The sequence below is a fragment of the Patiria miniata genome, unplaced genomic scaffold (genome assembly GCF_015706575.1).
Source record: "Patiria miniata isolate m_02_andy unplaced genomic scaffold, ASM1570657v1 HiC_scaffold_6, whole genome shotgun sequence".
NCBI lineage: Eukaryota > Metazoa > Echinodermata > Asteroidea > Valvatida > Asterinidae > Patiria > Patiria miniata.
Window position 1 is genome coordinate 16,715,542 of NW_024037073.1, and position 24,320 is coordinate 16,739,861.

The following is a 24,320-nucleotide window of genomic DNA, read 5'->3' on the forward strand; positions in this document are numbered from 1 at the left end:
TCTCACCACACGGACAAAATGACTCATTTTTTACGATATTGAGTCCAATTACTCACTTTGTGTTTTCTGTGTTGATGATTTCTTGACGTGCAAGACATCGGAGCATGAAGGTTTGGCAATGGTTGTACCATCGGGAAACTTCTCTTGGGTGATTTCTTAAATGTTTTCTTGCGTATGTCTGACCGAACACTTATCTAAATGGCCCCTTGAAATGGAAACTTTGAAAATACATCTTTGTGTTAATTTTAACTTTCTTTTAAAGTTTTATTTTTCCATTGAAGTGTGTTTTTGGTGCCCTATCCGTTTGTATGCATATGCAAAGTTCCATATTTACACATGAGCAAAATGTTGATGTCATTTCGGGCACATTAATGTTACATGGCTTTTTCAGCACAAAAAGTTGCTAGAATTTTTGATATGGTGCTGTCATAAATTTCTTTTCTTCAGTGATTCTTTGTTGTGTCAGTACTTGACAGTAAGTCAATGAGCAATCGTTTCTCACAAAAGCTTTCACGTGGCAAATTTTTGGTGAATAATTTGAAAGAACAGTGTCTTCCTGAAATGACATCACAGCAATGGCGCGCTCAGTAGTCCGGCAAAGCATGGAAGCTTGTAAATGTTTAAAGATGTGCACTCACTTTGCAATGAGACTTACACAAAAAAGATGTCAAAATGTATAGTTTTCAAGCATCTCAGTGTTGTAGTAATTTGCAAAAAAAGTATTCCTGAGAAGACTTCATCGCACGGACCCTTTAATTAATAAAGAGAGGTGTGCATTTACGGATTGAAAACATCAGATAAAAAATATGATAAACGCCGAGATAATTCAGAATTATCTTAAAACATGCTTGACAAAATATGAAATATGTTTGCCCATTAATGAAAATGAATGCCCGATCTACCACTTACTGCTGGTTCAGACGAAACTGAATGAACAACGCGATACTTTTAATATGAAAGCATCTTTAACGGGGACGAGTGATAGATTGCTGGGATAGTGAAATTGAACGATTCTTTTTTTGATTGTCGAATGACGATCTGCGTGATCTTTCAATTTCAATCTAAATTGAATGATCCAGGCGTTAAATTGAATGAAAACTTGGTGAAGTCGGCCGGGAAAACCTATACTATCAACTGTTATCATTCTGAGAGCCATTTTAAAATAAACTATAGTGACAATCTTATGTTTCAAATACAAATCCTACACTGTATTCCTTCAACGCTAATGTTTATTAATTCATTTGAATGTTTTATAAGCACGAGAACCACAGCAATTTCTATTATATACTTTTGTACATAAATAACAATAACAAGATATAAATCTTAATCTCAAACTACAATTTAAACAACTGGTAACTGCAAGGGAAGATGTTAAGACTTTAATACATGTATTCATTTTAAAAGATCCAGAATCATTCAAGTGTTTTTGATAGAAACAAATTAGCTGTCCTAGGTAATAACCTTTGGCATAATTTGTCGGTGCTCATGCTAACGTTCAGTGTGAAGCTAAGACGCCATTCTAAAATTCTTTCAGCGAAAAAAATTATTTGAAACATTCTGATTAAAATGAAGTTTCAATAGGCTTCCTTAGACAAACTCATAACTCAAGAGGGGAACGGGGGCATCTCTCAAGGTATATATTGCCAGAGTGCTCCCGCCACCAAGTTTATGAAACAAAAAGACCTCTCTATTGTAAGAAACTATATGACAAACCATAAGCGCCTCCCAAAAAAATGTGTACCCCATGTGCCCTACTCCCACCTCTAGTCAATGTCCTTTAGATCTGCATATGACAGAGGAATTAGAGCTGCCTAGATTTGCCACAACGGCAGAAACAGAGCTGTGAAGATCAGTAAGACTTCGTGCAGATGAACGGCTGAGCTCCCTCCTGATCCTGGGCATCCCTGGTCGTCCGGGTCATAGTGGGATATCGGCGGTACGACCCTCTCCGTGTCGCAGTGCTCCTTGTAGTCCAGGCAGGCGGCGTAGCGCACCACGTGCGCGATGTAGTTCTGCTCGTGGACTCCGTGGAAGAGGTGGGACATGGGTCCGTTGGCGTAGATGGCCAAGTCCTCCCCACCGTGGGTCTCGGAATCAGTGTAGAAGATGCAAGGTGCTTCAAACTCGGGCTGCTCTGTGTGATTCACGGGAAAACAGAAAAACGGTGATTGTCACTATTGACCTATCGCCATTTTGCGAGTTAGCCACGCCCCTCAGACAATCCCATGTAAGTTTTGTACACTAATAAGTTTTGTTTGTCTCAGATTTTGCGCGTTCCGATTAGGCTACAGAAATAAACTTACGGACGTCGGCATCCGTCAGGTTCCTCCGCATTCCGTTAGCCCCGTAGCTATTCTGGTCTTGTTTTGCGCCGGGGCCGTTACCGTATTGAAGAGTTGGGTACGGCAGTCCATCTACAGCATACCCGCTGTCATCCAGCCCTATGCAGCACAAAGAGCGTAAACAGAACGTGTGGCCCTTAAAAATAGTTCTTGCTTAGTAAGTTCGGTGAGCTGGCACCTGCATTTCGGGAGACTCTTACAGAATAATGTAATAAGTCAATGTAAATGAGGTTAAAGTTTTGAATTTCTATAACAATATGCCAGTAACTGGAACTGATGACTGTAGTTTAGTAACTGTAATTACAAACAAAAGTCTCTTTTCTGGATGGGGTTGCTGTAGATTTAACTTAGTCTGATAGCCTTTATATGGAGCAAAACTTGAAAATTAAACAATTGTAAAAGACTAAAGGCTATACTTTCAGTTACATAGTCTATATTTTTAGTTACATATTATACAGGGTGGTTAAAAATAAAAGGAAACCCAAATGTTCTACTTTCAAAATGAAGGATATAAACGCCCAATTAATAGCTTTCTATAAGTGAAAGAATCATTCAAATCGCTCATGTACTTTTCCAGTTGTGGAATTTGGAACACAAACACCGTTTTTAACCTTGTCCAGGGATCACAATAAAGGTAGGTGATATTTCAGCAAATCATAAATTATTCACATATCGAACAGAACACTCTCATACCCATGATAACTGGCACTTATCATAACATTTATTTAAAAACCTGCTGCTACCAATGTTAAAATAACATGCTTTACAGTGTCAGGAGTTTACAGTCTTGCCCTGCGTTCTACCTGGCTACCCCGGAGACTAATGAGATTATTCTGATATCATTTTCAGGATTCGATATGGTTTCATTTTTAATACTGAAATATCACGTATATACCTTAAATCTGATCCGTGGACAAGGTTAAATAACGGTGCTTGGGTTGAAAATCCATAACTAGAAAAGTATATTAGCGATATGAATGACTCTTTCACTAAAAGAAAGCTTATTGATTGGACTTTCAAATTCTAGATTTGGAGAACGCTACATGCAAAAATTCGTTTAAAAATAGGGGCCACCATTTGGGGTTTTTTTTTTTTTACTCACCCTGCACAGTTTTGCAGCCCTGTCAATGGAACTTAATATAGCATACTCCATTATTTTTCTAATTACCCTTTTTTGATAAGCTCTGAAATATATTTCTAACCATACCCTCCTTTTATACATCTTACTTCTATTTACCTAAAATGGGATTGCCCCGGCTTGGGTTACCGCCCATGGTGAACACGTGACTGTGATCGGCTGTGACGATCACCAACGTGTCCTCCTCATTGGTCATTTCCATCGCCTTGGCAACTGCTTTATCCATGGCAACAGTTTCGTAGAGGGCCTTATATGGCTTGCCGTCGTGATGTCCATGATCGATGCGAGCACCTTATGGAAAACAGGACATGGCAAGTCTAGAGTTTACAACATTCTAGTTAAAGGTATATTTGCTTCTTGTGCAATTTTTTTTCTGAAGAAGGGTGCGTAACAACTGATTACTTTTGAGAAGACAGACAAAACGTATGCACAAGTTTCGGGTCTCGCAACTGGATTCCGTTGCTAAAGCCCCCCCCCCCAAAAAAAAAAAAACCTGTGCCCGCGGACACACTTTTTAAAACCGTTTTCAATGATTTTTTTCGTCCGAATGATACCATATTAGGTAGAATAATTTCAAGAGGTATTTGGTATCTGTCTTATACCTTCACTTTGAGCAAGGAGTGTCTCGTCAAATCGGTAGGTACTCTTAAGCCTACGGGTAATTGCAAAAGTTCCTTTACACGCCTTCAATTGATTCAGAATTGTTTGGGTGGTAGTAACACGATTACAGGAAAAACCCACTTTCACCGTTAGCAGGGAGACTTGTATTTAATAGATTGATGTTGATGGATTGATTTATTGTTTTCCAAGTTTTGAGGGAATTTACAGTTAGTAGTAAACCAGATGTAAAGAATGTAAAAATAATTTCAAAAAAATAAACAAACTAAAATTGGTGTGCAACAGAGAAGTGCCATCGGCAAAAAACAACAACAGAGAGAAGAGGAAGTATTAGATCATTGATATACGGTAGAAATAGAAGGGGACCAATATTAGAGCCTTGAGGAACACCATGAAGAATACCTTGCTTAGACGAAGAACAATTATGAACAAAGGTAAACTGCTTTCTGTTAGAGAGGTAACTGTAAGGCCACTCATGGGCAACACTTCTAATTCCATAAAGCTCAAGTTTAGACAGAAGAATAGAATGATCAGTGATGTGTGAGACATGATTTAACTTAAGCCTGGGTGATGTGGTGCTAATTATGTATCATGAAAGTACTAAAAGAATGCTACATCACATACGCATATAGCCAAGCCTCGTAAAGCCGGTACCAGGCTAGTGTAGGCCTAAGGCACACGTGACAGACAGTCAGGTAAGCAGTCTAAGTAGATAGATAAGCAGTCGTTTTTCTTGCTAAGCAGTCTAAGCAGATAGATAAGTAGTCGTTTTTCTTGCTTAGCAGTCTAAGCAGATAGATAAGTAGTCGTTTTTCTTGCAAAGCAGTCTAAGTAGATAGATAAGCAGTCGTTTTTCTTGCTAAGCAGTCTGAGTAGATAGATAAGCAGTCGTTTTTCTTGAGTTTGCAGGGTGAAGCAATATTATTTTTAAAAATTTCCCAAAATCAATTTATTTTCACTCATATTACACCACATCAGCCGGGTTCAGAACATGCATGCCTTGCAAAATTACAGGATTATAAATACAGGATTTTACACAGTGAACGTAGGATATACACTGTTATTTCGGTTGTGTACTATATGAACCTAGCAACCAGTTGTGTAAAAAAAACTGAACAAGTTGTGTAATATTTTACACAAGTTGTGTAAACAACAGTTTACACAACAGGTTGCTAGGTTCATTTAGTACACAACCGTTTGATTTTTACACAACCGAAATAACAGTGTATGGGCCCACAGAAATGGCAGAGATCAATTTACCCTCGACCATGAGGAAGAAGCCTTTTTCGTCCTTCTGCAGGATCTTGATGGCCTTCTCTGTCATCTCCGAAATGGACGGCTCGCCTGCCGTGTCGTCGGCTCTCTCGAACTCGTACTTCATGTGGCTCCGCTCGAACAAACCTGGAGCGGATTGACGGAAGATACTGTCTAGCTATACTCCTTCATTTATATACAAGTGCATTTAATAATCTTCAAAGACTATAGCGGATAATACGTCCTCGATTGGTGGCACGACCTCAGTTTAAAATCGTGTACAAATCAAATGAGGATTTCTCTAAAAAAAATATAGAAATTAAAAAATAGAGAATTAGATTTGTTTAAGCTATTGACAAGCAATCAAGAGTGCATTAGAAGAACAATGGAAATGCCTTGGTGTAGGCCTACGTCATAAATAAACATGTGTATGTTGTTTTCTGAATCGAGCATGAAAAGCGCTTAAAACGTAATAGAAGCGGTTGATAAATTGTCCAAGTGAGGTTCAGTTCAGTGGATGTAACAGATATGTGGGGATGCTTCAATATTGTTTGTAATTTCCCCTATTTGAATGACATAATTATCTACTTAGGCCTAACTGATAGGTAATAATACATGTACTTCCATAAGAGACACCGAAATTAGTGCCCCACTTTCAATTTAACGTTGGTGCATCACAAGATGACGATAAAATCCATTCTTTGTTTTATACTGACTGGAATTGATCAATCAATCAATTTATGGTTGTGGCCAAGGAGTAACGACAGAATAATTATCAGCTTTACCTAAAAGATAATCTGTCTGCTCCGTGTCGACTTTGTTGAAGTCATCCAACTTCCAGACATACTTGCTTGTGTCTGGGTCCTTACCAGAAATCCATTCCTCTGAGATTAAAAGAAATTAAAACTTATCAAAGACTGCAATATATTTTTAATGAATTGCCGCCATATTGTCGGATTCCCTGACGTCTCATCAAACACAACTCATTGAAATGAGGCCAAGTAACCAGACACCGATAAACCAAGCCTTGTTCAAAAAGGTATTATTTGTTATGCTATACGTACCAATAAGGTTTCGTCCATCTTTGCGTAGGCCTTTTTTGTCGGGATACTCGGGGTCAGAATCCGTCTCCGGCATTAAGTACACTCTCCCTCCTGCTAATATTACCTTTGAGAAGTTCGAATTAAAAATGACAGCTTGTTTATTTGTTTTTCTTTACATTGGCACCGGGAATGTGACCAATGATGTAATGCGTTTAAACATATACGATTATCAGGGGCACAGAGAAGCTTGTTTAAATGAGTGTCTTTTCAACCATAAGAAACTTCTTGTTTTCAGCTTATTATGGACAACTGTATGAATTAACATGTGAATAATATACCACAAGAAAAGTAAAAGGATAAACACCGTAAGGAACCTTTGTCATTCTTGGCCAAAAAAACAACGGACTGGCTCACATTGGTATCGTTGGCACGCGTGATGAGTTGTAGAGCGATGTCGATGCAGCCTTTGCCCGCCTGATCGGCCGGTATGAGCATGTCGGCCTCCCAGCTACGCCTGGGGACATGGGCGTACAGTGCCGACGGTGTAGCGTGCGTGACACGTGCTGTCGTCACGAAGCCAGTCGCCTTACCTTCAATAAAATGAAATCCAAAAATTTCATATTCCATATTTTGTGTTGATATCTATATGCTTCTGATCAGTAACGGCTCGGAGCGCAGGGGCCCCCCCCCCCCAAAAAAAAAAAAAAACCGCTGACCAGTTTTCGTCCTTCAATCGGGGAAAAAGTGGTACAATTTGTGAACGCACATTAGCTTGGCAAAAATGTTATGTCCAAGTATCCTCCAGATTTTGGGAAAGGGGAGGCATTATGGATAGTTTTTCTGGAAAATGGGCACAACCTCGTTTTCGCTTTCCCATCACACTCAAATACTCGTGGAGAAAATGGGACATAAGCACAGAGCATCTAGAATCCAAAAATTTTTGGATTCTAGATGCTCTGTGGTGCGATCTGAGGCAATTTCTGACCACTTTAACCAATGTTTTTTTGAGGAAAAGATGGTGGTGTACTCATTGCCTGCCTTTATTGCGATGTCACATAAAAAAATTAAAAAAATTGGCTTCGTTTGGGGTGGGCCATGGCCCCCTTTGGCCCTCCCTTGATCCGCCCTTGTTACAATATGGATAGCTCAAATTCCCCCGAAGGATCTATTTGTTTTCTAGGTGGGTCATGTCTCATTTCAATTTTTGCTTCGCTATGATTTTCAAGATGGCGTACCCTGATAAAGATTTATAGTCCGCGTTTGTTGAGTGGCCTATACCGCCTCGCTTTGGTTGCAATTATGGCGACTACGTACTCCGAGCTTATACTGTACTTGCCTGCTCTGGCGGCGTGGGTCATGACGGAGTCCACGGACGCCGTGTCGATGTTGGCCGAGCATACTCCGTATTCCATCGAGTCGTCTACGCCTATCACGCCGGATTTGGCCTTCACGCCGCAGAAGTACGCCGTGGCTGTGCCGGCCGAGTCGGGCGTTTGACGGTCGGTAGTGTAAGTCTGCCATATAAAAAAATAACATCTTTATCATCATCGGTACACAGGACTGGCCTATACAGTGTGCAAATTAATACCAAATAAACACAATAAGTCCCCCGACCCAACGAAAATTACCTCAAGTATCTAAAGCTACCTTATACAGATACAATCCATTGAAACAATATTGCCTCTGTGATGGAGCATGAGCTACTAAGACAATGCCATACAGTGATCTTTTGTAATAAAGAGTTAAGTTGTGTCTTTTTAATGCGTATACAAACTAATCACTAGTCACACTCAATTTCAGACGGTTATTGTAACAGATTATAGATGACCCAAGCGATGCCTGCATTCTTCCTGAGAGAAATTAGCAAGAATTGGAGACCCATGTTTGTGTTTCATGACAACAAATAACAGGTCACACCTTACGACGAGTGTAACAACAGTTTGTGTGTACCTTCGAGAGTCCGAAGCTGGGGAAATCCTCCCAAGCGAGGACGGCCTCCTCCCCGTTCAAACCTGCCAGTTGCCCCTTGAGGATCCGTGCCGCCGTTACGGTGGAAGGCCCCATCCCGTCACCCACGAACATCACGACATTCTTGGCCACCTTTCGGTTCAGATTCTCAGCCGACCTGATGGCCTCCTTCAGTTTGTTCTGGGCTTGATCGTTCCAAAATTCGGCTCCTTTGGGGGGAGGGGGTTTGGAGTGGTACAGAAGATGATTAGACGGGCGATTGTTAGTGTCCTTGTTTGATGGGACCGAGAGAACCAGTGAAAATAATTCTTCCTCTCTTGAAAAAACTTCAACGAAAATAATGTTGATTGTGTAACTTTGGCTTTTAGCCCTTCAGCGATGTAATCCGGGGGATTGTGATAGTCTTGCAATGATTCAATATCTGTGGCGGCTGGAGCTTCTGCACCGTAAAAACGTTGGGCAAAATGGATTGATATTGTAGACTAACGTTGGTCAACATATCAACAGGTTAAACTCTTGGGCAAATTTTTCCCAATTTTTGGAAATTTTTTACTCAAATTGGGTATTTTCAAACCAATGTTGGGTAAAATTATATTGCCCAACAGTGTTTTGCCCATTAATTTTTGCAGTGTGTTAATTAAAAGCTTTAATTAAATACAATTTAATACTTAGGCATACGCATTGTTATCTTTCCAAATTGACGACTGCATTATAGTCCTCTCTTTCCTTTCGTAACAAATCGGGTTTGCATGGCGGTACTTTCCTCGCTTTCCACCGCTGTCACCCGTGTTCTAATCCAGCCTTGGTCAATATGTGGATTTGGTTTTCAGTCCCTGCCTGATTCCGTGGATTTTTCCAAGAATATCTGGCTTTTCCTCCCCTCTAAAATTGTAATTACTTTTCATTGTCTCCTCTCTTACAGGTGACTTTAGGCTTGCGAGCTACATTGTCCATAGGGCGCTTAAAAAAAAATCCTTGGTTTCATTATTCCAGGAACGATAAGTTATAATAACAATAAAAAGCATTATAAAAAAAGTATATAGAAATAAAAACTTATGTTCTATCATTAATCTTCTTCATTGTTTTACTTACCCTGAGAATGAACCTCGACCATCATCCCACACAAACCAACTACTGCCGCGAACCAAATTCCAAGCATGGGCGCCATTTTGTAAGTCTACGTGTATAACCAGTTCAGAAAAAGATTGGACGACCGGCACTTTTCCGAACCAATTCGTATGTGTGCGTGTTCCTTTTTTTTACCCGGATCCCGGACCAATTCACAATTATTTCGACTCATGCATTCACTGGTTATCTTTGAACGGCTAAACTTAGACTTCCGTATGCTCTTTGACATTATAAACTTTAACACGGACTTTGCTCTAGTGACGTGTTTATTTTGTTAGTCATTTCTTGCATTAGTAGTTGAAACATTTTCTTTGGTCTAAATCAATAATTGTGTTCATCTCACGGGTTATGTATGTTCTAGTCTTGTTTATCTTACGACAGATTGACGCAAAGTCATTTGAGTCAATCTGACTTTAAGTTTTCCTTCAAAATTTCAAACAGCTGAAACAAATGTTGTGTTTTCGTTATTGCATCCCAGCTTATCACACCGATCATGTGACGCAAAACACCAATTTCATAACGTGCTTCGGCAAGGGCGCCACCAATGTTGATATATACGACCAAGAACATTAATTTTATACTGGATGCTAATCCACTACCCATATACTGCTGGTTGGAGAGAGGCAAATAGGGTGAAGTAGCTTGCCCAAGGACACAACATATGACCAGCAACTGGATTCGAACCCCTGACCCTCTGATCATGAGTCACGAACCCTAACCACTAGGCGACACTTCAAGTGAGTACTGGAATATAATTAAACGAGACCATTAAAAATAATAAACTTTGATAACAGTAATACAAAAATGAGTTTCAAGGTTAAAAACATACTTTTATATTGTTTACAAAAAACAGTACGATTTTATCTTTTATCTCGATTTTATGATGTAGTTGATCTAATTACTTTAGTACGGTAAAGTGCTAACATTCCTGTTAAAGTACTAACATTCATGTTAAAGTACTTACATTAAAGTACTAACATTTAAACTAACATTTTAAAAAGTATACAATTTAGTGGGCGCTCGCCGGTAATCAATTAGTTTGTCAATGTACTGTATTGACAATCATCCATAATCCATTCCTTGGGGCCATAGGGAGGTAGCTAGACGACTATTGACGATTTTAGCTGTTGTTGCATGCGTCGCATCTAGTTTTCGTCAAGGACCCAAACACTAGACGTGAATTTGCCCTTTTTTGCTTTATATGACAATTCAATATCGTTTGGTTTTTACAACTTTATTAATCCTTGGGCTTAATTCGATAAAACTGCTTAATGACAGAGTAGTTGGCACAACACAATTTTGGGTGAAAAGTGCGAGCAGGGTTAAAGGGGTATTCACGATTCTTTTCAGCTATATCTCAATAGGGAACTTGTGGGGAAAATGAGGGAGTAATTGAAAATTATTTTAAAATACAATGAGTGAAAAATAGTTTACACCGATTGAAAATATTGTAAAACATTTAGGTCCTAAGAAAACATCCCTCGACCTCGACGAGTTATTTCGGCAAAATGAGAGCCATCCATAAATTGACCAAGACTGCGATCATTGTAACGCCCCATGATGGCGCCGACGAGGTCCCGCTGCCACAGGGTGCCACATACTCGTCGCAGTGTTGCTTGTTGCCCAGGCAGGCGGCGTAGCGCACCACGTGCGCGATGTAGTGCTGCTCGTGGACTCCGTGGAAGAGGTGGGACATGGGTCCGTTGGCGTAGATGGCCACGTCCTCCCCGCCGTGGGATTCGGAATCGCGAGGGACGATGGCCGGTTGTATAAACCTCGGAGTTTCTTTTGGAAGAACAGAGAACAAAGCAACGTTACCACTACATAAAAATACCAATTTAACCAGAACTGTAGAACAAGTTCGAAATGATCTCTATGTGCAGTACAGTACTCTAGCCCCGATGCGAAATGAGTGACCTCGTGACGCAATTTTCCACGACTGCAATTTGGTAGCTGGTCAGTGGAGAAGATGCACGTGTTGTTGCGAGGGCCCAAGAAACAAGGCGATTGATTGCCAAAAAAAGTTCAGCTGTAGAACATTTTCACGAGTAAGAGTACGAGTGCAAATTATGAGTATATGTTTTTTTGTTTCTTTTCGTTTGAGTACGAGTACAAAAGAAGTGCTCCTGTATGTTTATGATTGTTTAAGTACTTCAGAACGAGTAGATGAACTAGAACACATGCCTTGGTGTAGCGTAAATATTTTGACAGGAATTTTTGCAATCCTTAATACGGATTGGGCAGTTTCGCTACCAGGAGTTTGACATGGAGAGTCCGTTTTTCCAGTTCATAATCGACAAAGCATGGTCAGTTGGAATGAGTGTCAGTAGACAAATTGAGCTAATATGTTATAGATTGGAGCATTGCGTTCACCACATTGATTAAACAAAACCCAAGTAAAGGACAAACACATCCTCGATCGAATCATATGCTTACGAAACTACTGACGGGGAAAGCTAAAAAAAAAAAAACTTAAATGTCCCGCGCTGCGAATTTGTCGACCATGTCCCACAATGCACTGGAAAAAAACTAACTCTCCGTGGCAAACTCTTGGTGACGCACTACATTGTGATTCGCCCCAATTGATCACCTGTGTCAGCGTCAGTGAGATTGCGTCTTTGGCCGAACATTTCGTAGCTGACTCGATCCGCAATGCCACCAGGTCCATTTGCGTAACCGATCGAAGTGAAAGGAAGACCGTCAGTCCCGACACCCAAATCGTACAAACCTGAAACAAACAACATTGTTTCGTTTTAAGTCACTGAACTATACACTACAAGGTGACCCCCAAAAAGTTGTGCAAGCAGACATCTTTAAACTTCTCAAAAAGTATCCAACACCAGCATTTCATGTTTATGGAGTATATTGTTGGTACTCTTGTGTATAGTCACAGCGAACACTTGAGCGATTTCCAATGCAATGTGTAATTCCCATTGGAATGGCTGAAAAACACATAGCCTTTTATAATCTGTTACATCTCCTGTTTTCACGAATGGGTTTCTATGACACTTTAACAAATTATACACAAGAGTATAATCAATATGCTCCATCAAAATGAAACACTCAGGTGAGGTACTTTTTGAGAAATTTAACGATACCTTCTTGCAAAACTTTTTGGGGGTCACCCTGTTGTTGACTTGCTGACAAGATGTCCTCCCATGGAAGTAGCCGGCCGCCATCTTGGCTCAACCATTCAAAAGCACGCGTGAAAAAAATATACAAGTTTCACGGATAGCTTGGTATGTAATGTCTTCATCACAGGAAGAGAAAATAATAATTGTAGTTTTCGCTCGACCTTTAAAATTGAAACAAGCTTACTCTTACGACTGGCAAACATCCATACAATAAATGATTATAGCGGGAATTTGTTGTCCTTAATGAAAAGAAAAATGTCGCAGATTGGTTGTATATTGACGTCTTGACGTGACGTTTTCCATATCTAAGATCATGGGGAATCATTTGCTTAATGACGCATACTTAATGGCAACTTACTGTCGCAGCAAGTCCAGTTAGCATGGAGGTCAGTGATGTGCAGTACGCTATAGTTTACGTTGCCAAAGAAGCAAAAGCGAGAATCAGAAGCAGAGTCGTATTTACCCAAAATAGGATTACCCCGACTGGGGTAGCCACCAAGTGTCATCACGTGACTGTGATCAGCTGTGACGATGATTAGCGTGTCCTCCTCATTGGTCAGTTCCATCGCCTTGGCAACAGCTGCATCGAAGGCCACGGTGTCGTTGAGGGCGTAGCCGGCGAAACCACCGTGATGAGCGTGGTCTATACGACCACCTTAGATTGATAAAAGTAAAAGAACAAAACAGAGGTGGTTTTTTTTCGTGTTGCAAAATATTTTCTTCATAATTCAGGGAAAGTCGTTATTGTTTAGCAAAGCGTTGTGCTTGTAAGCAAAATCGTCATTCCTGTTTGCAAAACCTTGTTCTTCTCGACACAGCTGTCAAGCCTGTTGGCAAAAATTACGTTTAATTGTAAAGAGAAAACTCTTCTTTTTGCCAAGCATAGCTGTCGTCTTACCATGAAAAATTGTAATTTTAAACGAAGAAACAGTCTTGTTACTAAAATCGTTGTTAGTCATTGTCAGCAAAATCGTGTAACAGCTGGCAAACGCTATTAACACGGACAGCGCCACCTATTTGGTGTAAAGGTCCGTTCACACAGCCGTATAGATACTATTAGATATACGCCTTCGTCGGTATGTCTTCAACAGCGCCCTTTCGTGTAAGATGATGCTACCTTCTCCTACAACAAAATAGTACGGTTCTTCATTCAATGTTGGTCGTACCTTCGACCATCAGGAAGAACCCGTCTGAGTCTTTCTGTAGGATCCGAATGGCCTTCTCTGTCATCTCGGCGATTGATGGTTCGTTGGTGCGCTCGGCTTCGTACTGCATGTGACTGGACTCGAACAGACCTACAGTACCAAAATGACCCGTGAGCCTTTGATTTGTTAGGATGTGATGGACACAATAGACGGACGCTATGGGTTAATTTGGGGAAACTGGGTTTTTCCCATGCACACAGAAAATAGCGCTTCCTGTTGCGTCCACCATATCTCAAAAAGGCTAATGTCAATGCTTGTTCCAAAAGAAAAAGTTCTTTAGTCTAGGGATTCCCTTTATACCAGAGTCATTTCCTTCCGTGTGGGAGGAACCTCTTAGGATCAAAGCCAGAGACAAATAACAAAAGGAGGCGACACAGCATTGTCCTTGCTGAATTTTGTGGCAGACGCATACGTATTTCCAGCCGTATCCATTCAATGTACGGTACACGTTGTGTGTGTGACACATAATAATAATGCAATGCACTGATGGAACACGTGCGGCAGGATTCACGACTAGCACTCAAAAACTCGATTTTTGAAAGTCAAAATTTTCACCGCCGAAAGTAGATATTTCAAGAGTAACACAAAACGCACAGGTTTCAAAGGATGGTTGTGAGGACGTTTATCCCTCTTTTAAATGCTCCTTCAAATTAACACCATTTCGTTTAAAATGCGTTTTGTAGCTTAATTGGGCGCTTTTCATGTCGTCATGTCCCTTTAAATGCGTGTGTATATACTCAAGTGATTCTTAAAAGGTCAAGAGGTGATCTGCATAACAATGTAAATATAAAATTTATTAAAAAAACGCAGGTCAGTTGACATATAAAAGCAAAACGCACATGTCGTGAAGTCGCAAAAGTTAACTTCGCTTCACAGGTATGATTTGTTTCATAAACAAATTGCACAGCTCGTAAGATTGGGATCTGTTCATAAGAAAATCAAGAAGCTTACTTTATAGCTGAAACCACGAGTGTTATCAGGTGGTTGCAATTCCTTTTTTTTTTTAAATGAGCTGTGGCCTCGATCTGGCGAGGTTCTCCGAGCCTTTTTTGCCTTCTTGTCCAGTCTCTTTTCAAGGGGTCCGCGTGAGGCCAAACATTTTGGACTTTGATTTCAGAGACACTCACCTAGCAGATACTCCGTGTTCTCCGGGTCCACCTCATTGAACCGGTCCAGATTCCACACGAAGTGACTTGTTTGAGCGTCTTTACTTGCCAACCATTCATCTATCGAGACCAGACAAATATATGAAGATAATTCAACGCGGGAGGGGGGGGGGAAAGAGGTCCCTATTGATCAAAATTGTATACCATTCTTTACAGTGTTATTTCAAGTTATTTGTAGAGTTATTACGGTGAAAATTGCAGATTTTGAATTTCGTTGTATCGTGTGTACAAGAACAAGACCCAACAGCAGAACAATACTGAGTTCTTCACATTCAAAAAAATAATTCCTTGTGTTTCGTTTTAATTTTCCAAGCAATCCCCTTGCCACACGTTTCAATAATTTTTTCGTGTGATCCTTTTACTTTCCAACTCTATTTTTCGGTATCACATACGGAATATAATGTGCTTGACCGGTTTTAAACAAGGCCGTTTAAGACCGGCGTGGGGAATGGACGCTGATGATAATAACCCGAGCCGAAGGCAAGAGACGTTTTCGGCGACCAGGCCCCTCGCCAGTCTTAAACTGATTTGTTTAATACCGGCCAAACACATATATAATCCCTTGCATAAATACATTTTTCGCTCAAAAAGTCGAAACTTTTTTTTCCAAACACCCCTCTAGCTATGTAATGGTATGTGCCTCTCGCAAGTAGTCATAAACAACCCCAACCTCGTCCCCAGTGCTTACTTTATTTCCAACAAAGTTTCCAATATTAAGCCCTGGATAGGAAACTTTCTTCCTGTATCCTGATTCGATACCGCAATTGGCCAGAAATGGATTAATATCGTGTACTTGGTGTTATTATTCACAACGTGCAGTACGTGTTTTCGCAATCATTTGTCCATGCCTTCTGAAAAATATTAATTTTCTTTCCAATTTGTTCATATTAATATGAAATGTGATACTGCATGTTGTCTAGATAAGATCGTAACAGTTTAATTAAAATAAAATCGTGTTTTCGTAACTCACACCATGCTCGCGCTGTGACGAATTGATTCTGTTTTTACCCCAGACACCGCATACAGACTAGTCCTCATTTGCATACGTGTTCAAAAATCTTGCACATGCAAATGATCCAATACCAGGGTGAGAGAGCAGCTAGTGGTGGGCGAGTACTGCTCGACAGGCTGGGGACGAGGTTGTAAACAACCCCTACCTGGTTCTGAATGACGTCACACTTCGGTATTCTATGAAGATTTGTTCGCACGTGGCGTGTACGGCGCACGTGGCGCGTAATGCGCGATGTGGCGCAGAACGCGGCGGTGCCGGTGTTTTGTGTATTTGGAACTCTTAAAACACGGAGTCATTGGTATTATTATTGCGCATAAGGGAATATTGTGAATGTTCAACCAATTAAAGGGTAAAAGGGGCCAACCTAAAGGAGTCCAAATTTCGTGTGACACCGAAAAAGTTTTTAAAACCTTTTAAGCTTAAGACCAGGCAAAAGTCGGACTCTAAAACAATAGGGATGGGTAAACTGTCTTCGGTATTTATGAAAATTAAATTAACCCGTGATTTTTTGCTTCAAATAGGAGTCAGTGAAGTTTTCATATCTAATCCCCGCCTTCTGTTGAGCATTACCTACGAGATTCCTGCCGTCTGTGCGCTGGCCAGTCAGGGCGGGGTACTCGTAGTCCGTAAAATTGTCCGGTATCATCTCCCGTCGACCACCGCCCATGATGACCTGAAAGGGTGTTAATAATTTAATTTTAAAAAAAGTTTTGAAGACAACGACTTATACACGGGGTGCATAGGACTAGGGATACGCCTGTATGGGTATAAAACATAACACAGCAGCGTGAATGTTGATGGCAGAAAGGTCATTGACAGCGCCATCAGACGGTGACCTCAGTATGATGTGAACAAAGCTATAGCGTCTTCGCTCAAGACAGTGAAAAATGTCATCAGCAATGCCTTCGAGTTTCACTCTAAGTGGTCTCCGCAAACTCTCCCTTCCTCACCGTTAAATTAGTAGAATAAACACTTACTTGTGAAAAGTGCGCCCTCCTAAAAATCTATTTAAAAAAAGAAGAAAGAAAAAAAGAATCTCATACCTTGATGTTTTGGCCCAGTGTGACCAGTTGGTGTGCGATGTCCGTACACCCAAGCGCCGCCTCTGCCGCCGGGATATCCGCGTTGTTCTCCCAGCCACGGTCCGGCGAATGCGCGTACAAACACGCCGGTGTAGCGTGAGTCACGCGGGCAGTGGTGACGAACCCCGTCGCCTTGCCTGGAATGACCAAGTAACAAAAGGGTACTTCTGTGGAAGTCACGCATGCACCCTCTCTTCACACACTGAAAAGGTAGCTACGGAAGCCTTTGTGGGTACATTCCAGACCCTCTAGTCCAAATAATATTCTGTGGGACTGTCACTAAGTTCCAAAGGGCCCCCTCCATATCTCACCCTTTTGAAAGAGAATGAAGAGCGTTACGGTGAGATAACGGCGTGTACCCCGTAAAGTGTTTTTTTAATTCAACTCAAGAAGACATCAACGTTATACTCCTTAACATCAATAAATAAAAGAAATCTTGTACATAGCAAGATAACAAATTTTGTAAATATGTCACACACACACAAAAATGTAACAAAAGTAAAATACGCATAATGATAAACTGACTTTGGTTTATGTACCGGTACAAGACAAAATAAGGAGTATGGGGTTGTTACAGTAAGCCGAGGCTTGTAAGAACCAACCCTTACAGACAACAATAACAACAACAAAAATAACACTATGAGGAGACACGGACGAGACAGACAAGACAAAAGTGACATGACGAAAGCTGTCGGCCAAAAAAATTCAGGAATGCAAAAATTGTAGAAGTACAAAATGATTATACATCGTATTCCGGGCAAAACGCGCACGAACCAGTCTGTCCTCGCGCGCGCACGGGCCATATCTTTCACTCACTGCTGCTTCTAAAACACAGTTTTGTGGCCCTTTTCAGTATATTTTAAATATTTAAGCCCAAAATGATCCTTTGCGTGTCAATAATGAGTTCGATATCCTTTCAATGAGACGATGGCCGATGAATGAAAGATGTTTGTTTTATAGCACCTTCTTTTTCTGCATCTGTCATGACCGAGTCCACGGCAGCATTCAGGCTGGACTGACAGTCTCCTTCTACGGCCTGGTCGTCCACTCCGATCATCTGCGCTTTGGTCTTGACGCCGCAGAAGAACGCCGTGGCTGTGCCGGCTGAGTCCGGCACTTGACGGTTGGTGTTGTAGGTCTGTCATAGGGTAAAAGAACGGACTAAATCACCGCTAATGGGGATTGATAAGGAACAAATGAGGAGAAGTCAATCGCCTTAGACATCGACACTGTGATCGATACTCTTATTATCATCTGTCATCTAATTGTCACAGATTTTCTATTCACTTTGTTTTATAATACAGTTGCAAATATTAGTAATATTCTATTTAGTTTGCTTTTTAGTTATTGTTCATTGAAATTGGGTATTTTATGATATCGTCAATCAAACATTGTTTATGTTTAGTCTTTTGACTTTTGTTAACGTTTGATCCTGATCAAATGAATAAATGAATCCTTGTCATCCGTTCTTGTCGTTGTCATCTGTCGACAGTGCCGGTATTTGTGTTATCAATTCAGTACGTGCAATCCAAAACATCATCACCAACCGCAGCACTGAATGTGAACTAAAATTGTAAACGTATGGCCAAAGTAACATAGATTGCACATTGGCTAAAGAAGATCACAGTCATTTTCACTGTTGTTGTTAATGTCGTCGGCAATGTCATCGTCGTGTATTATCAGTGGAGATAAAGTACTCCAAACAGCACTTGTTGCCGAACCTTTGACAGGGCGACACTGGGGAACTTCTCCCAGGACAAGACCGTCTCCTCCCCAGTCATGCCGGCCTGCTGACCCTTCATGATCCGGGCTGCCGTCACGGTGGAGACGCCCATACCGTCCCCGAGGAAGAACACGATGTTCTTGGCCACGTTGCGGTTCAGGCTGGCTTCCCTCGTCAGGGCCTTCTGCAGCGTGTCCTGGGCCTGGTCGTTCCAGAACTGAGCATCTAAAGACAAATGAGGCGAACAAAATGAATAGCCACTGCCTGTTCTGAGTATCATCTGTTGCTCAACGGTTAACAGAGCCCTCTCCGTTGAACCAACGGCTGGTATTATGAACACACAATTTGTACCGGACCCCACACGCCAGCCAATCGGAGTCGACTTTTGAAATCGTGACCTTATTTCGAACAGGAAATGTGGGCTAAGCTATTGATTGGTCAATTTGGCCGCCATGTTTTGTAATGCAACAACGGGTCACATACCGAAAACCCGATGGAAGGCGCCCTCCTAATGATCAGAATCGCCAGGTCAAGACGCAGTCTAGTTTTATTAATCGCCAAACCCGCTTGTCGGGGGGAAATTCATGTCCAATATCTGGCTGTTCAGGTGGCAATTAATTTTTTTCTGCAACCAAGTAAAGTCATTGACCAGAATGCGCGTGCGTTAGTTGGTAACAGAATGGTTCTCAGGATTATTCTCCCTTAAAAACAATCCCCGAGCCACGAATGAGAAGAAAGGGTGACATTTATTTTATCAATCATCAGGACTTGATTAAACAAAATTTAGGGAAGAAAATTCACTTTTGGGGGAAAAAATTAAATGGCCAAATTCCCTCAACGACTCGAACCTTGAACCTGCAGCATCCAGACCAGCGACTTCACGCAACTTCTATAGTGAAACCTCGCTAATCGCCGTGGAATATAAGGTTGCAGACCAATAAATAGGCCCTAAATTGCCCACGCCGGCCAAATAGGAACTGCATGCTCTGACAGTCTTCAATATTATTTTGAGCATATTGTGGGCCATGAAGTTGAGGGCTTGTAAACAAAAATGCACAGGACTGTGAGCTTGTAGTTCTGTTCATTTTGGATGAAATTCGGGCCTGAAAGGCGCTCTATTTTGCAATGAAGTGTAGGCACCGTTTTTCAAAATGGCGATGGGCATCACGACTGATTTAAGGGGTGATCAGTTCTCAAAAACGCTGCAAGCAACCAATACCAGCGGCCAAGCAATTTGCCCCTTCCGTACAGGCACATTTTCAACGCATAACGGGCACTGAACTAGTTTAGATAATTACAAAGAACTATTAAGAACTATTAGATAACTACTGTTTACCCTTTAGATAGAAAGTGCGGTGAAACAAATCAATATTGGCACGCTGATGTTGAATATATAATTGATTCCACTGAGTACACAACGCCTTACACATGTGATCATCACAAGGAGTTCCATAAGCCACGCATTAAATAGGCCTAACGTATAACCAAGCGAGGGTACGTGACAAGATTATTACCACCGGGTCCAAAGTCGAGGTTCCAGCCGTTCAACCATGGCCACTGCCGGATCGGTTGTTGAACCAACGCCCTATACTATAGAGCTGCCAAAGGGCGTTCTTTTTTCGTCGTCGATAAACCTTCACCTCCCGGAATTAAAGGGGAGTATTTCTAAGAAGACAAAGAGGGTGCCTCTTTTCGGAAGGGCGTGACTCCCGTTTTGTTTGCACATTTGGGTGTTCTATCCGTAAACGGAAGTCTTAAAGCGAAACCAATACAATGTAACATTTTAGAACGCACACCCTAAATGAAATAGAAATCGCTTGCCACATTCGACGCAGAGTCGAGGCTCTAATTAGCCTGATATTTTTCGAGGTGAAAATGTCACATTTCTGGGTTCTCAAATGACACTTTTGCCGAGGTTCCTGGGTCCAAATTAAACGTATTGAGACAAAAAAAAAGGACCCAGGTTCCGCCACAAATCAGACGAAGGAGTGACTGTATGTAGATTGCAGTATATTGACGTATGATCAATTCCCCTTACACTTGGTGGTCCAAAAACACAGAACCTCATACTTCCACTACCCTGAGACTAAAACCACATACGATGCATGGAGAATCTTTTCAGAAGGAAAATGAAACAACAATCGCCCGATTATGTCCAGTGGTTTTTTGTTAAGTGAAGCAAGGTGGGGGTCATTTGTCCCGATGAATTACTTAACCGCGCCCGGCAATTTGACTTAGAGACTACATTGTAATTGATTGAGGGACTGTTATCTAATAGAAGTATCCTTCACAAAATAGGCTTTGCAGCAAAAACTACCAGACCGAATCGAGATCTCTTGGTATCATAATTCTTCTTATAGGTTTCTCCATCAATTGGTAAAGCTGGTTTGAGTCTCAAGGTAGAGGAAGTATGCGGTTACGGGTTTTATTTTTGGGGAGGGGGGGAGGGGGCACCCTGTATCGCCTACACTGCCGATAAAGCTTTTGGAATTAACGAGCCGAACCTTTCAATAAATCATACCAAATCGCAACTGGAAATAAGGTCATTTCAGATGAAGGAAGGTTTCGTTTTTAGGGAATCGATGAATGACGGACTAAGTATGTTAAGTTGATAGAAACGCAGACTTACTCTGAGCCAACGAGCCGGCAAAACCCAGACACAGAAGCAGCCAAATCATCGTCCGACCCGTGTATCGCTTAATCGGAATCGATTCTAAACAAGCACAAAGTTGAAAAAAGGTGTCTCCCAAAATTTGGTATAATCCAGTGATCCGAACTTGAAGACGTTGGTGAAGCTTCACCTTTGACATTTATTTTATCAATCATCAGGACTTGATTAAACAAAATTTAGGGAAGAAAATTCACTTTTGGGGGAAAAAATTAAATGGCCAAATTCCCTCAACGACTCGAACCTTGAACCTGCAGCATCCAGACCAGCGACTTCACGCAACTTCTATAGTGAAACCTCGCTAATCGCCGTGGAATATAAGGTTGCAGCCCAATAAATAGGCCCAAAATTGCCCACGCCGGCCAAAAAGGAACTGCATGCTCTGAAAATCTTCAATATTATTGTCAGCATGTTGTGGGCCATGAAGTTGAGGGCTTGTAAACAAAAATGCACAGGACTGTGAGCTTGTAGTTCTGTTCATTTTGGATGAAATTCGGGCCTGAAAGGTGCTCTATTTTGCAATGAAGTGTAGGCACCGTTTTTCAAAATGGCGATGGGCATCACGACTGATTTAAGGGGTGATCAGTTCTCAAAAACGCTGCAAGCAACCAATACCAGCGGCCAAGCAATTTGCCCCTTCCGTACAGGCACATTTTCAACGCGTAACGGGCACTGCACTAGTTTAGATAATTATGAATAACCATTAAGAACTATTAGATAACTACTGTTTACCCTTTAGATAGAAAGTGCGGTGAAACAAATCAATATTGGCACGCTGATGTTGAATATATAATTGATTCCACTGAGTACACAACGCCTTACACATGTGATCATCACAAGGAGTTCCATAAGCCACGCATTAAATAGGCCTAACGTATAACCAAGCGAGGGTACGTGACAAGATTATTACCACCGGGTCCAAAGTCGAGGTTCCAGCCGTTCAACCATGGCCACTGCCGGATCGGTTGTTGAACCAACGCCCTATACTAGAGAGCTGCCAAAGGGCGTTCTTTTTTCGTCGTCGATAAACCTTCACCTCCCGGAATTAAAGGGGAGTATTTCTAAGAAGACAAAGAGGGTGCCTCTTTTCGGAAGGGCGTGACTCCCGTTTTGTTTGCACATTTGGGTGTTCTATCCGTAAACGGAAGTCTTAAAGCGAAACCAATACAATGTAACATTTTAGAACGCACACCCTAAATGAAATAGAAATCGCTTGCCACATTCGACGCAGAGTCGAGGCTCTAATTAGCCTGATATTTTTCGGGGTGAAAATGTCACATTTCTGGGTTCTCAAATGACACTTTTGCCGAGGTTCCTGGGTCCAAATTAAATGTATTGAGACAAAAAAGGACCCAGGTTCCGCCACAAATCTGACGAAGGAGTGACTGTATGTAGATTGCAGTGTATTGACGTATGATCATTACACTTGGTGGTCCAAAAACACAGAACCTCATACTTCCACTACACTGAGACTCAAACCACATACGATGCATGGAGAATCTTTTCAGAAGGAAAATGAAACAACAATCGCCCGATTCGGTCCAGTGGTTTTTTGTTATGTGAAGCAAGGTGGGGGTCATTTGTCCGGATGAATTACTAAACCGCGCCCGGCAATCTGACTTAGGGCCTACATTGTAATTGATAGAGGAATTGTTATCTAATAGAAGTATCCTTCATAAACTAGGCTTTGCAGCAAAAACTACCAGACCGAATCGAGAACTCTTGGTATCATAATTCTTCTTATAGGTTTCTCCATCAATTGGTAAAGCTGATTTGAGTCTCAAGGTAGAGGAAGTATGCGGTTACGGGGTTTTTTTTTGGGGGGGGGGGAGGGGGCACCCTGTATCGCCTACACTGCCGATAAAGCTTTTGGAATTAACAAGCCGAACCTTTCAATAAATCATACCAAATCGCAACTGGAAATAAGGTCATTTCAGAGGAAGGAAGGTTTCGCTTTTAGAGAATCGATGAATGACGGACTAAGTATGTTAAGTTGATAGAAACGCAGACTTACTCTGAGCCAACGTGCAGCCGGCGAAACCCAGACACAGAAGCAGCCAAATCATCGTCCGACCCGTGTATCGCTTCATCGGAATCGATTCTAAACAAGCACAAAGTTGAGAAAAAAAAGGTGTCTCCCCAAAATCGGTATAATCCAGTGATCCGAACTTAAAGACGTTGGTGAAGCTTCACCGGACAAGTTGAGGTCGATCAGCCCACTGTAACTGCACGTTGACCTGCACCGGTACCAGTTTGTTATACCCTGTCTGAGTTACAACACCTCTGTTAATGTTATAAGCGGCTGATACTTTATCAATATCAATATATCTCTCATCTGGCAAACACGAGGCGATAAAACACTAGTTGGGCCTTGATAGGAAACCCAAAGTCAATACTGGGCCCCTTTTTTTGTAAAAGCTCCTTGCAAGAACAAGAGAGGGCTTAATAACCACCTTTGATACCCCCCTGTATCCGGTTCGTTAGTGTGACGTCATCTCAATTCAACCATGCGTACTTTACACGGTGTAGCATATCACAACCTCGTCTCCATTACTTACTTTATTCCCAACCTCGATTCCAATAATAAGCCCTGGATAGGAAACTTTCTTCCTGTATCCTGATTCGATACCGCAATCGGCTAGTAATGGATTTATATCGTGTACTTGGTGTTGTTATTTCCAACGTGCTGTACGTGTTTTCACGATCATTGTAATTATAACGTCCACGCCTTCTCAAAAATACTCCTTTCCTTGCCAATTTACTCATATTAATATGAAATGTGATACTGCATATTGGCAGGATAAGATTATAACATTTTAACTTAAAAAACAATCGTGTT

General features: G+C 41.4%; 2 protein-coding genes across 3 annotated transcripts; both read right to left on the reverse strand.

Annotated features, from left to right (window-relative positions):
• Window positions 1–1,140: 1,140 nt before the first annotated feature.
• Window positions 1,141–10,148, reverse strand: LOC119743599 (alkaline phosphatase-like). The gene is made up of 10 exons (XM_038220009.1): window positions 9,456–10,148; window positions 8,346–8,572; window positions 7,732–7,909; window positions 6,810–6,985; window positions 6,417–6,519; window positions 6,138–6,236; window positions 5,359–5,499; window positions 3,580–3,771; window positions 2,304–2,441; window positions 1,141–2,134 (listed from the first exon to the last, which is right to left on the reverse strand). The coding sequence occupies exons 1-10, from the start codon at window positions 9,529–9,531 to the stop codon at window positions 1,812–1,814; spliced, it is 1,653 nt and encodes a 550-aa protein (XP_038075937.1). The 5' UTR covers window positions 9,532–10,148; the 3' UTR covers window positions 1,141–1,811.
• A 148-nt stretch (window positions 10,149–10,296) lies between these two features.
• LOC119743600 (alkaline phosphatase-like) lies at window positions 10,297–23,773 on the reverse strand. Of its 2 annotated transcripts, XM_038220011.1 has the most exons (11): window positions 23,675–23,688; window positions 21,443–21,614; window positions 18,812–19,038; window positions 18,054–18,228; window positions 17,052–17,227; window positions 16,579–16,681; window positions 14,958–15,056; window positions 13,792–13,920; window positions 13,089–13,280; window positions 12,082–12,219; window positions 10,297–11,276 (listed from the first exon to the last, which is right to left on the reverse strand). In XM_038220011.1, the coding sequence occupies exons 2-11, from the start codon at window positions 21,489–21,491 to the stop codon at window positions 10,987–10,989; spliced, it is 1,578 nt and encodes a 525-aa protein (XP_038075939.1). In that variant the 5' UTR covers window positions 21,492–21,614; window positions 23,675–23,688; the 3' UTR covers window positions 10,297–10,986. The 2 variants fall into 2 exon arrangements, with proteins under 2 accessions (XP_038075939.1, XP_038075938.1); XM_038220010.1 differs by lacking the exon at window positions 21,443–21,614 and having other exon boundaries at window positions 23,496–23,773.
• Window positions 23,774–24,320: the final 547 nt, after the last annotated feature.

Bases quoted from the DNA above. Each gene is read 5' to 3' on its own strand.
- LOC119743599 (XM_038220009.1), bottom strand. From the start codon at position 9,531: ATGGCGCCCATGCTTGGAATTTGGTTCGCGGCAGTAGTTGGTTTGTGT. The intron at 5,500-6,137 runs GTAAAGCTGATA...AATCCGCTCCAG, and splicing joins GCAGACAGATTATCTTTTAG to GTTTGTTCGAGCGGAGCCAC. The intron at 3,772-5,358 runs GTAAATTGATCT...GTTTTCCATAAG, and splicing joins CTTCTTCCTCATGGTCGAGG to GTGCTCGCATCGATCATGGA.
- LOC119743600 (XM_038220010.1), bottom strand. From the start codon at position 23,571: ATGAAGCGATACACGGGTCGGACGATGATTTGGCTGCTTCTGTGTCTG. The intron at 15,057-16,578 runs GTAATGCTCAAC...TGGTCTCGATAG, and splicing joins AGACGGCAGGAATCTCGTAG to ATGAATGGTTGGCAAGTAAA. The intron at 13,921-14,957 runs GTGAGTGTCTCT...TTGGTACTGTAG, and splicing joins GAACACGGAGTATCTGCTAG to GTCTGTTCGAGTCCAGTCAC.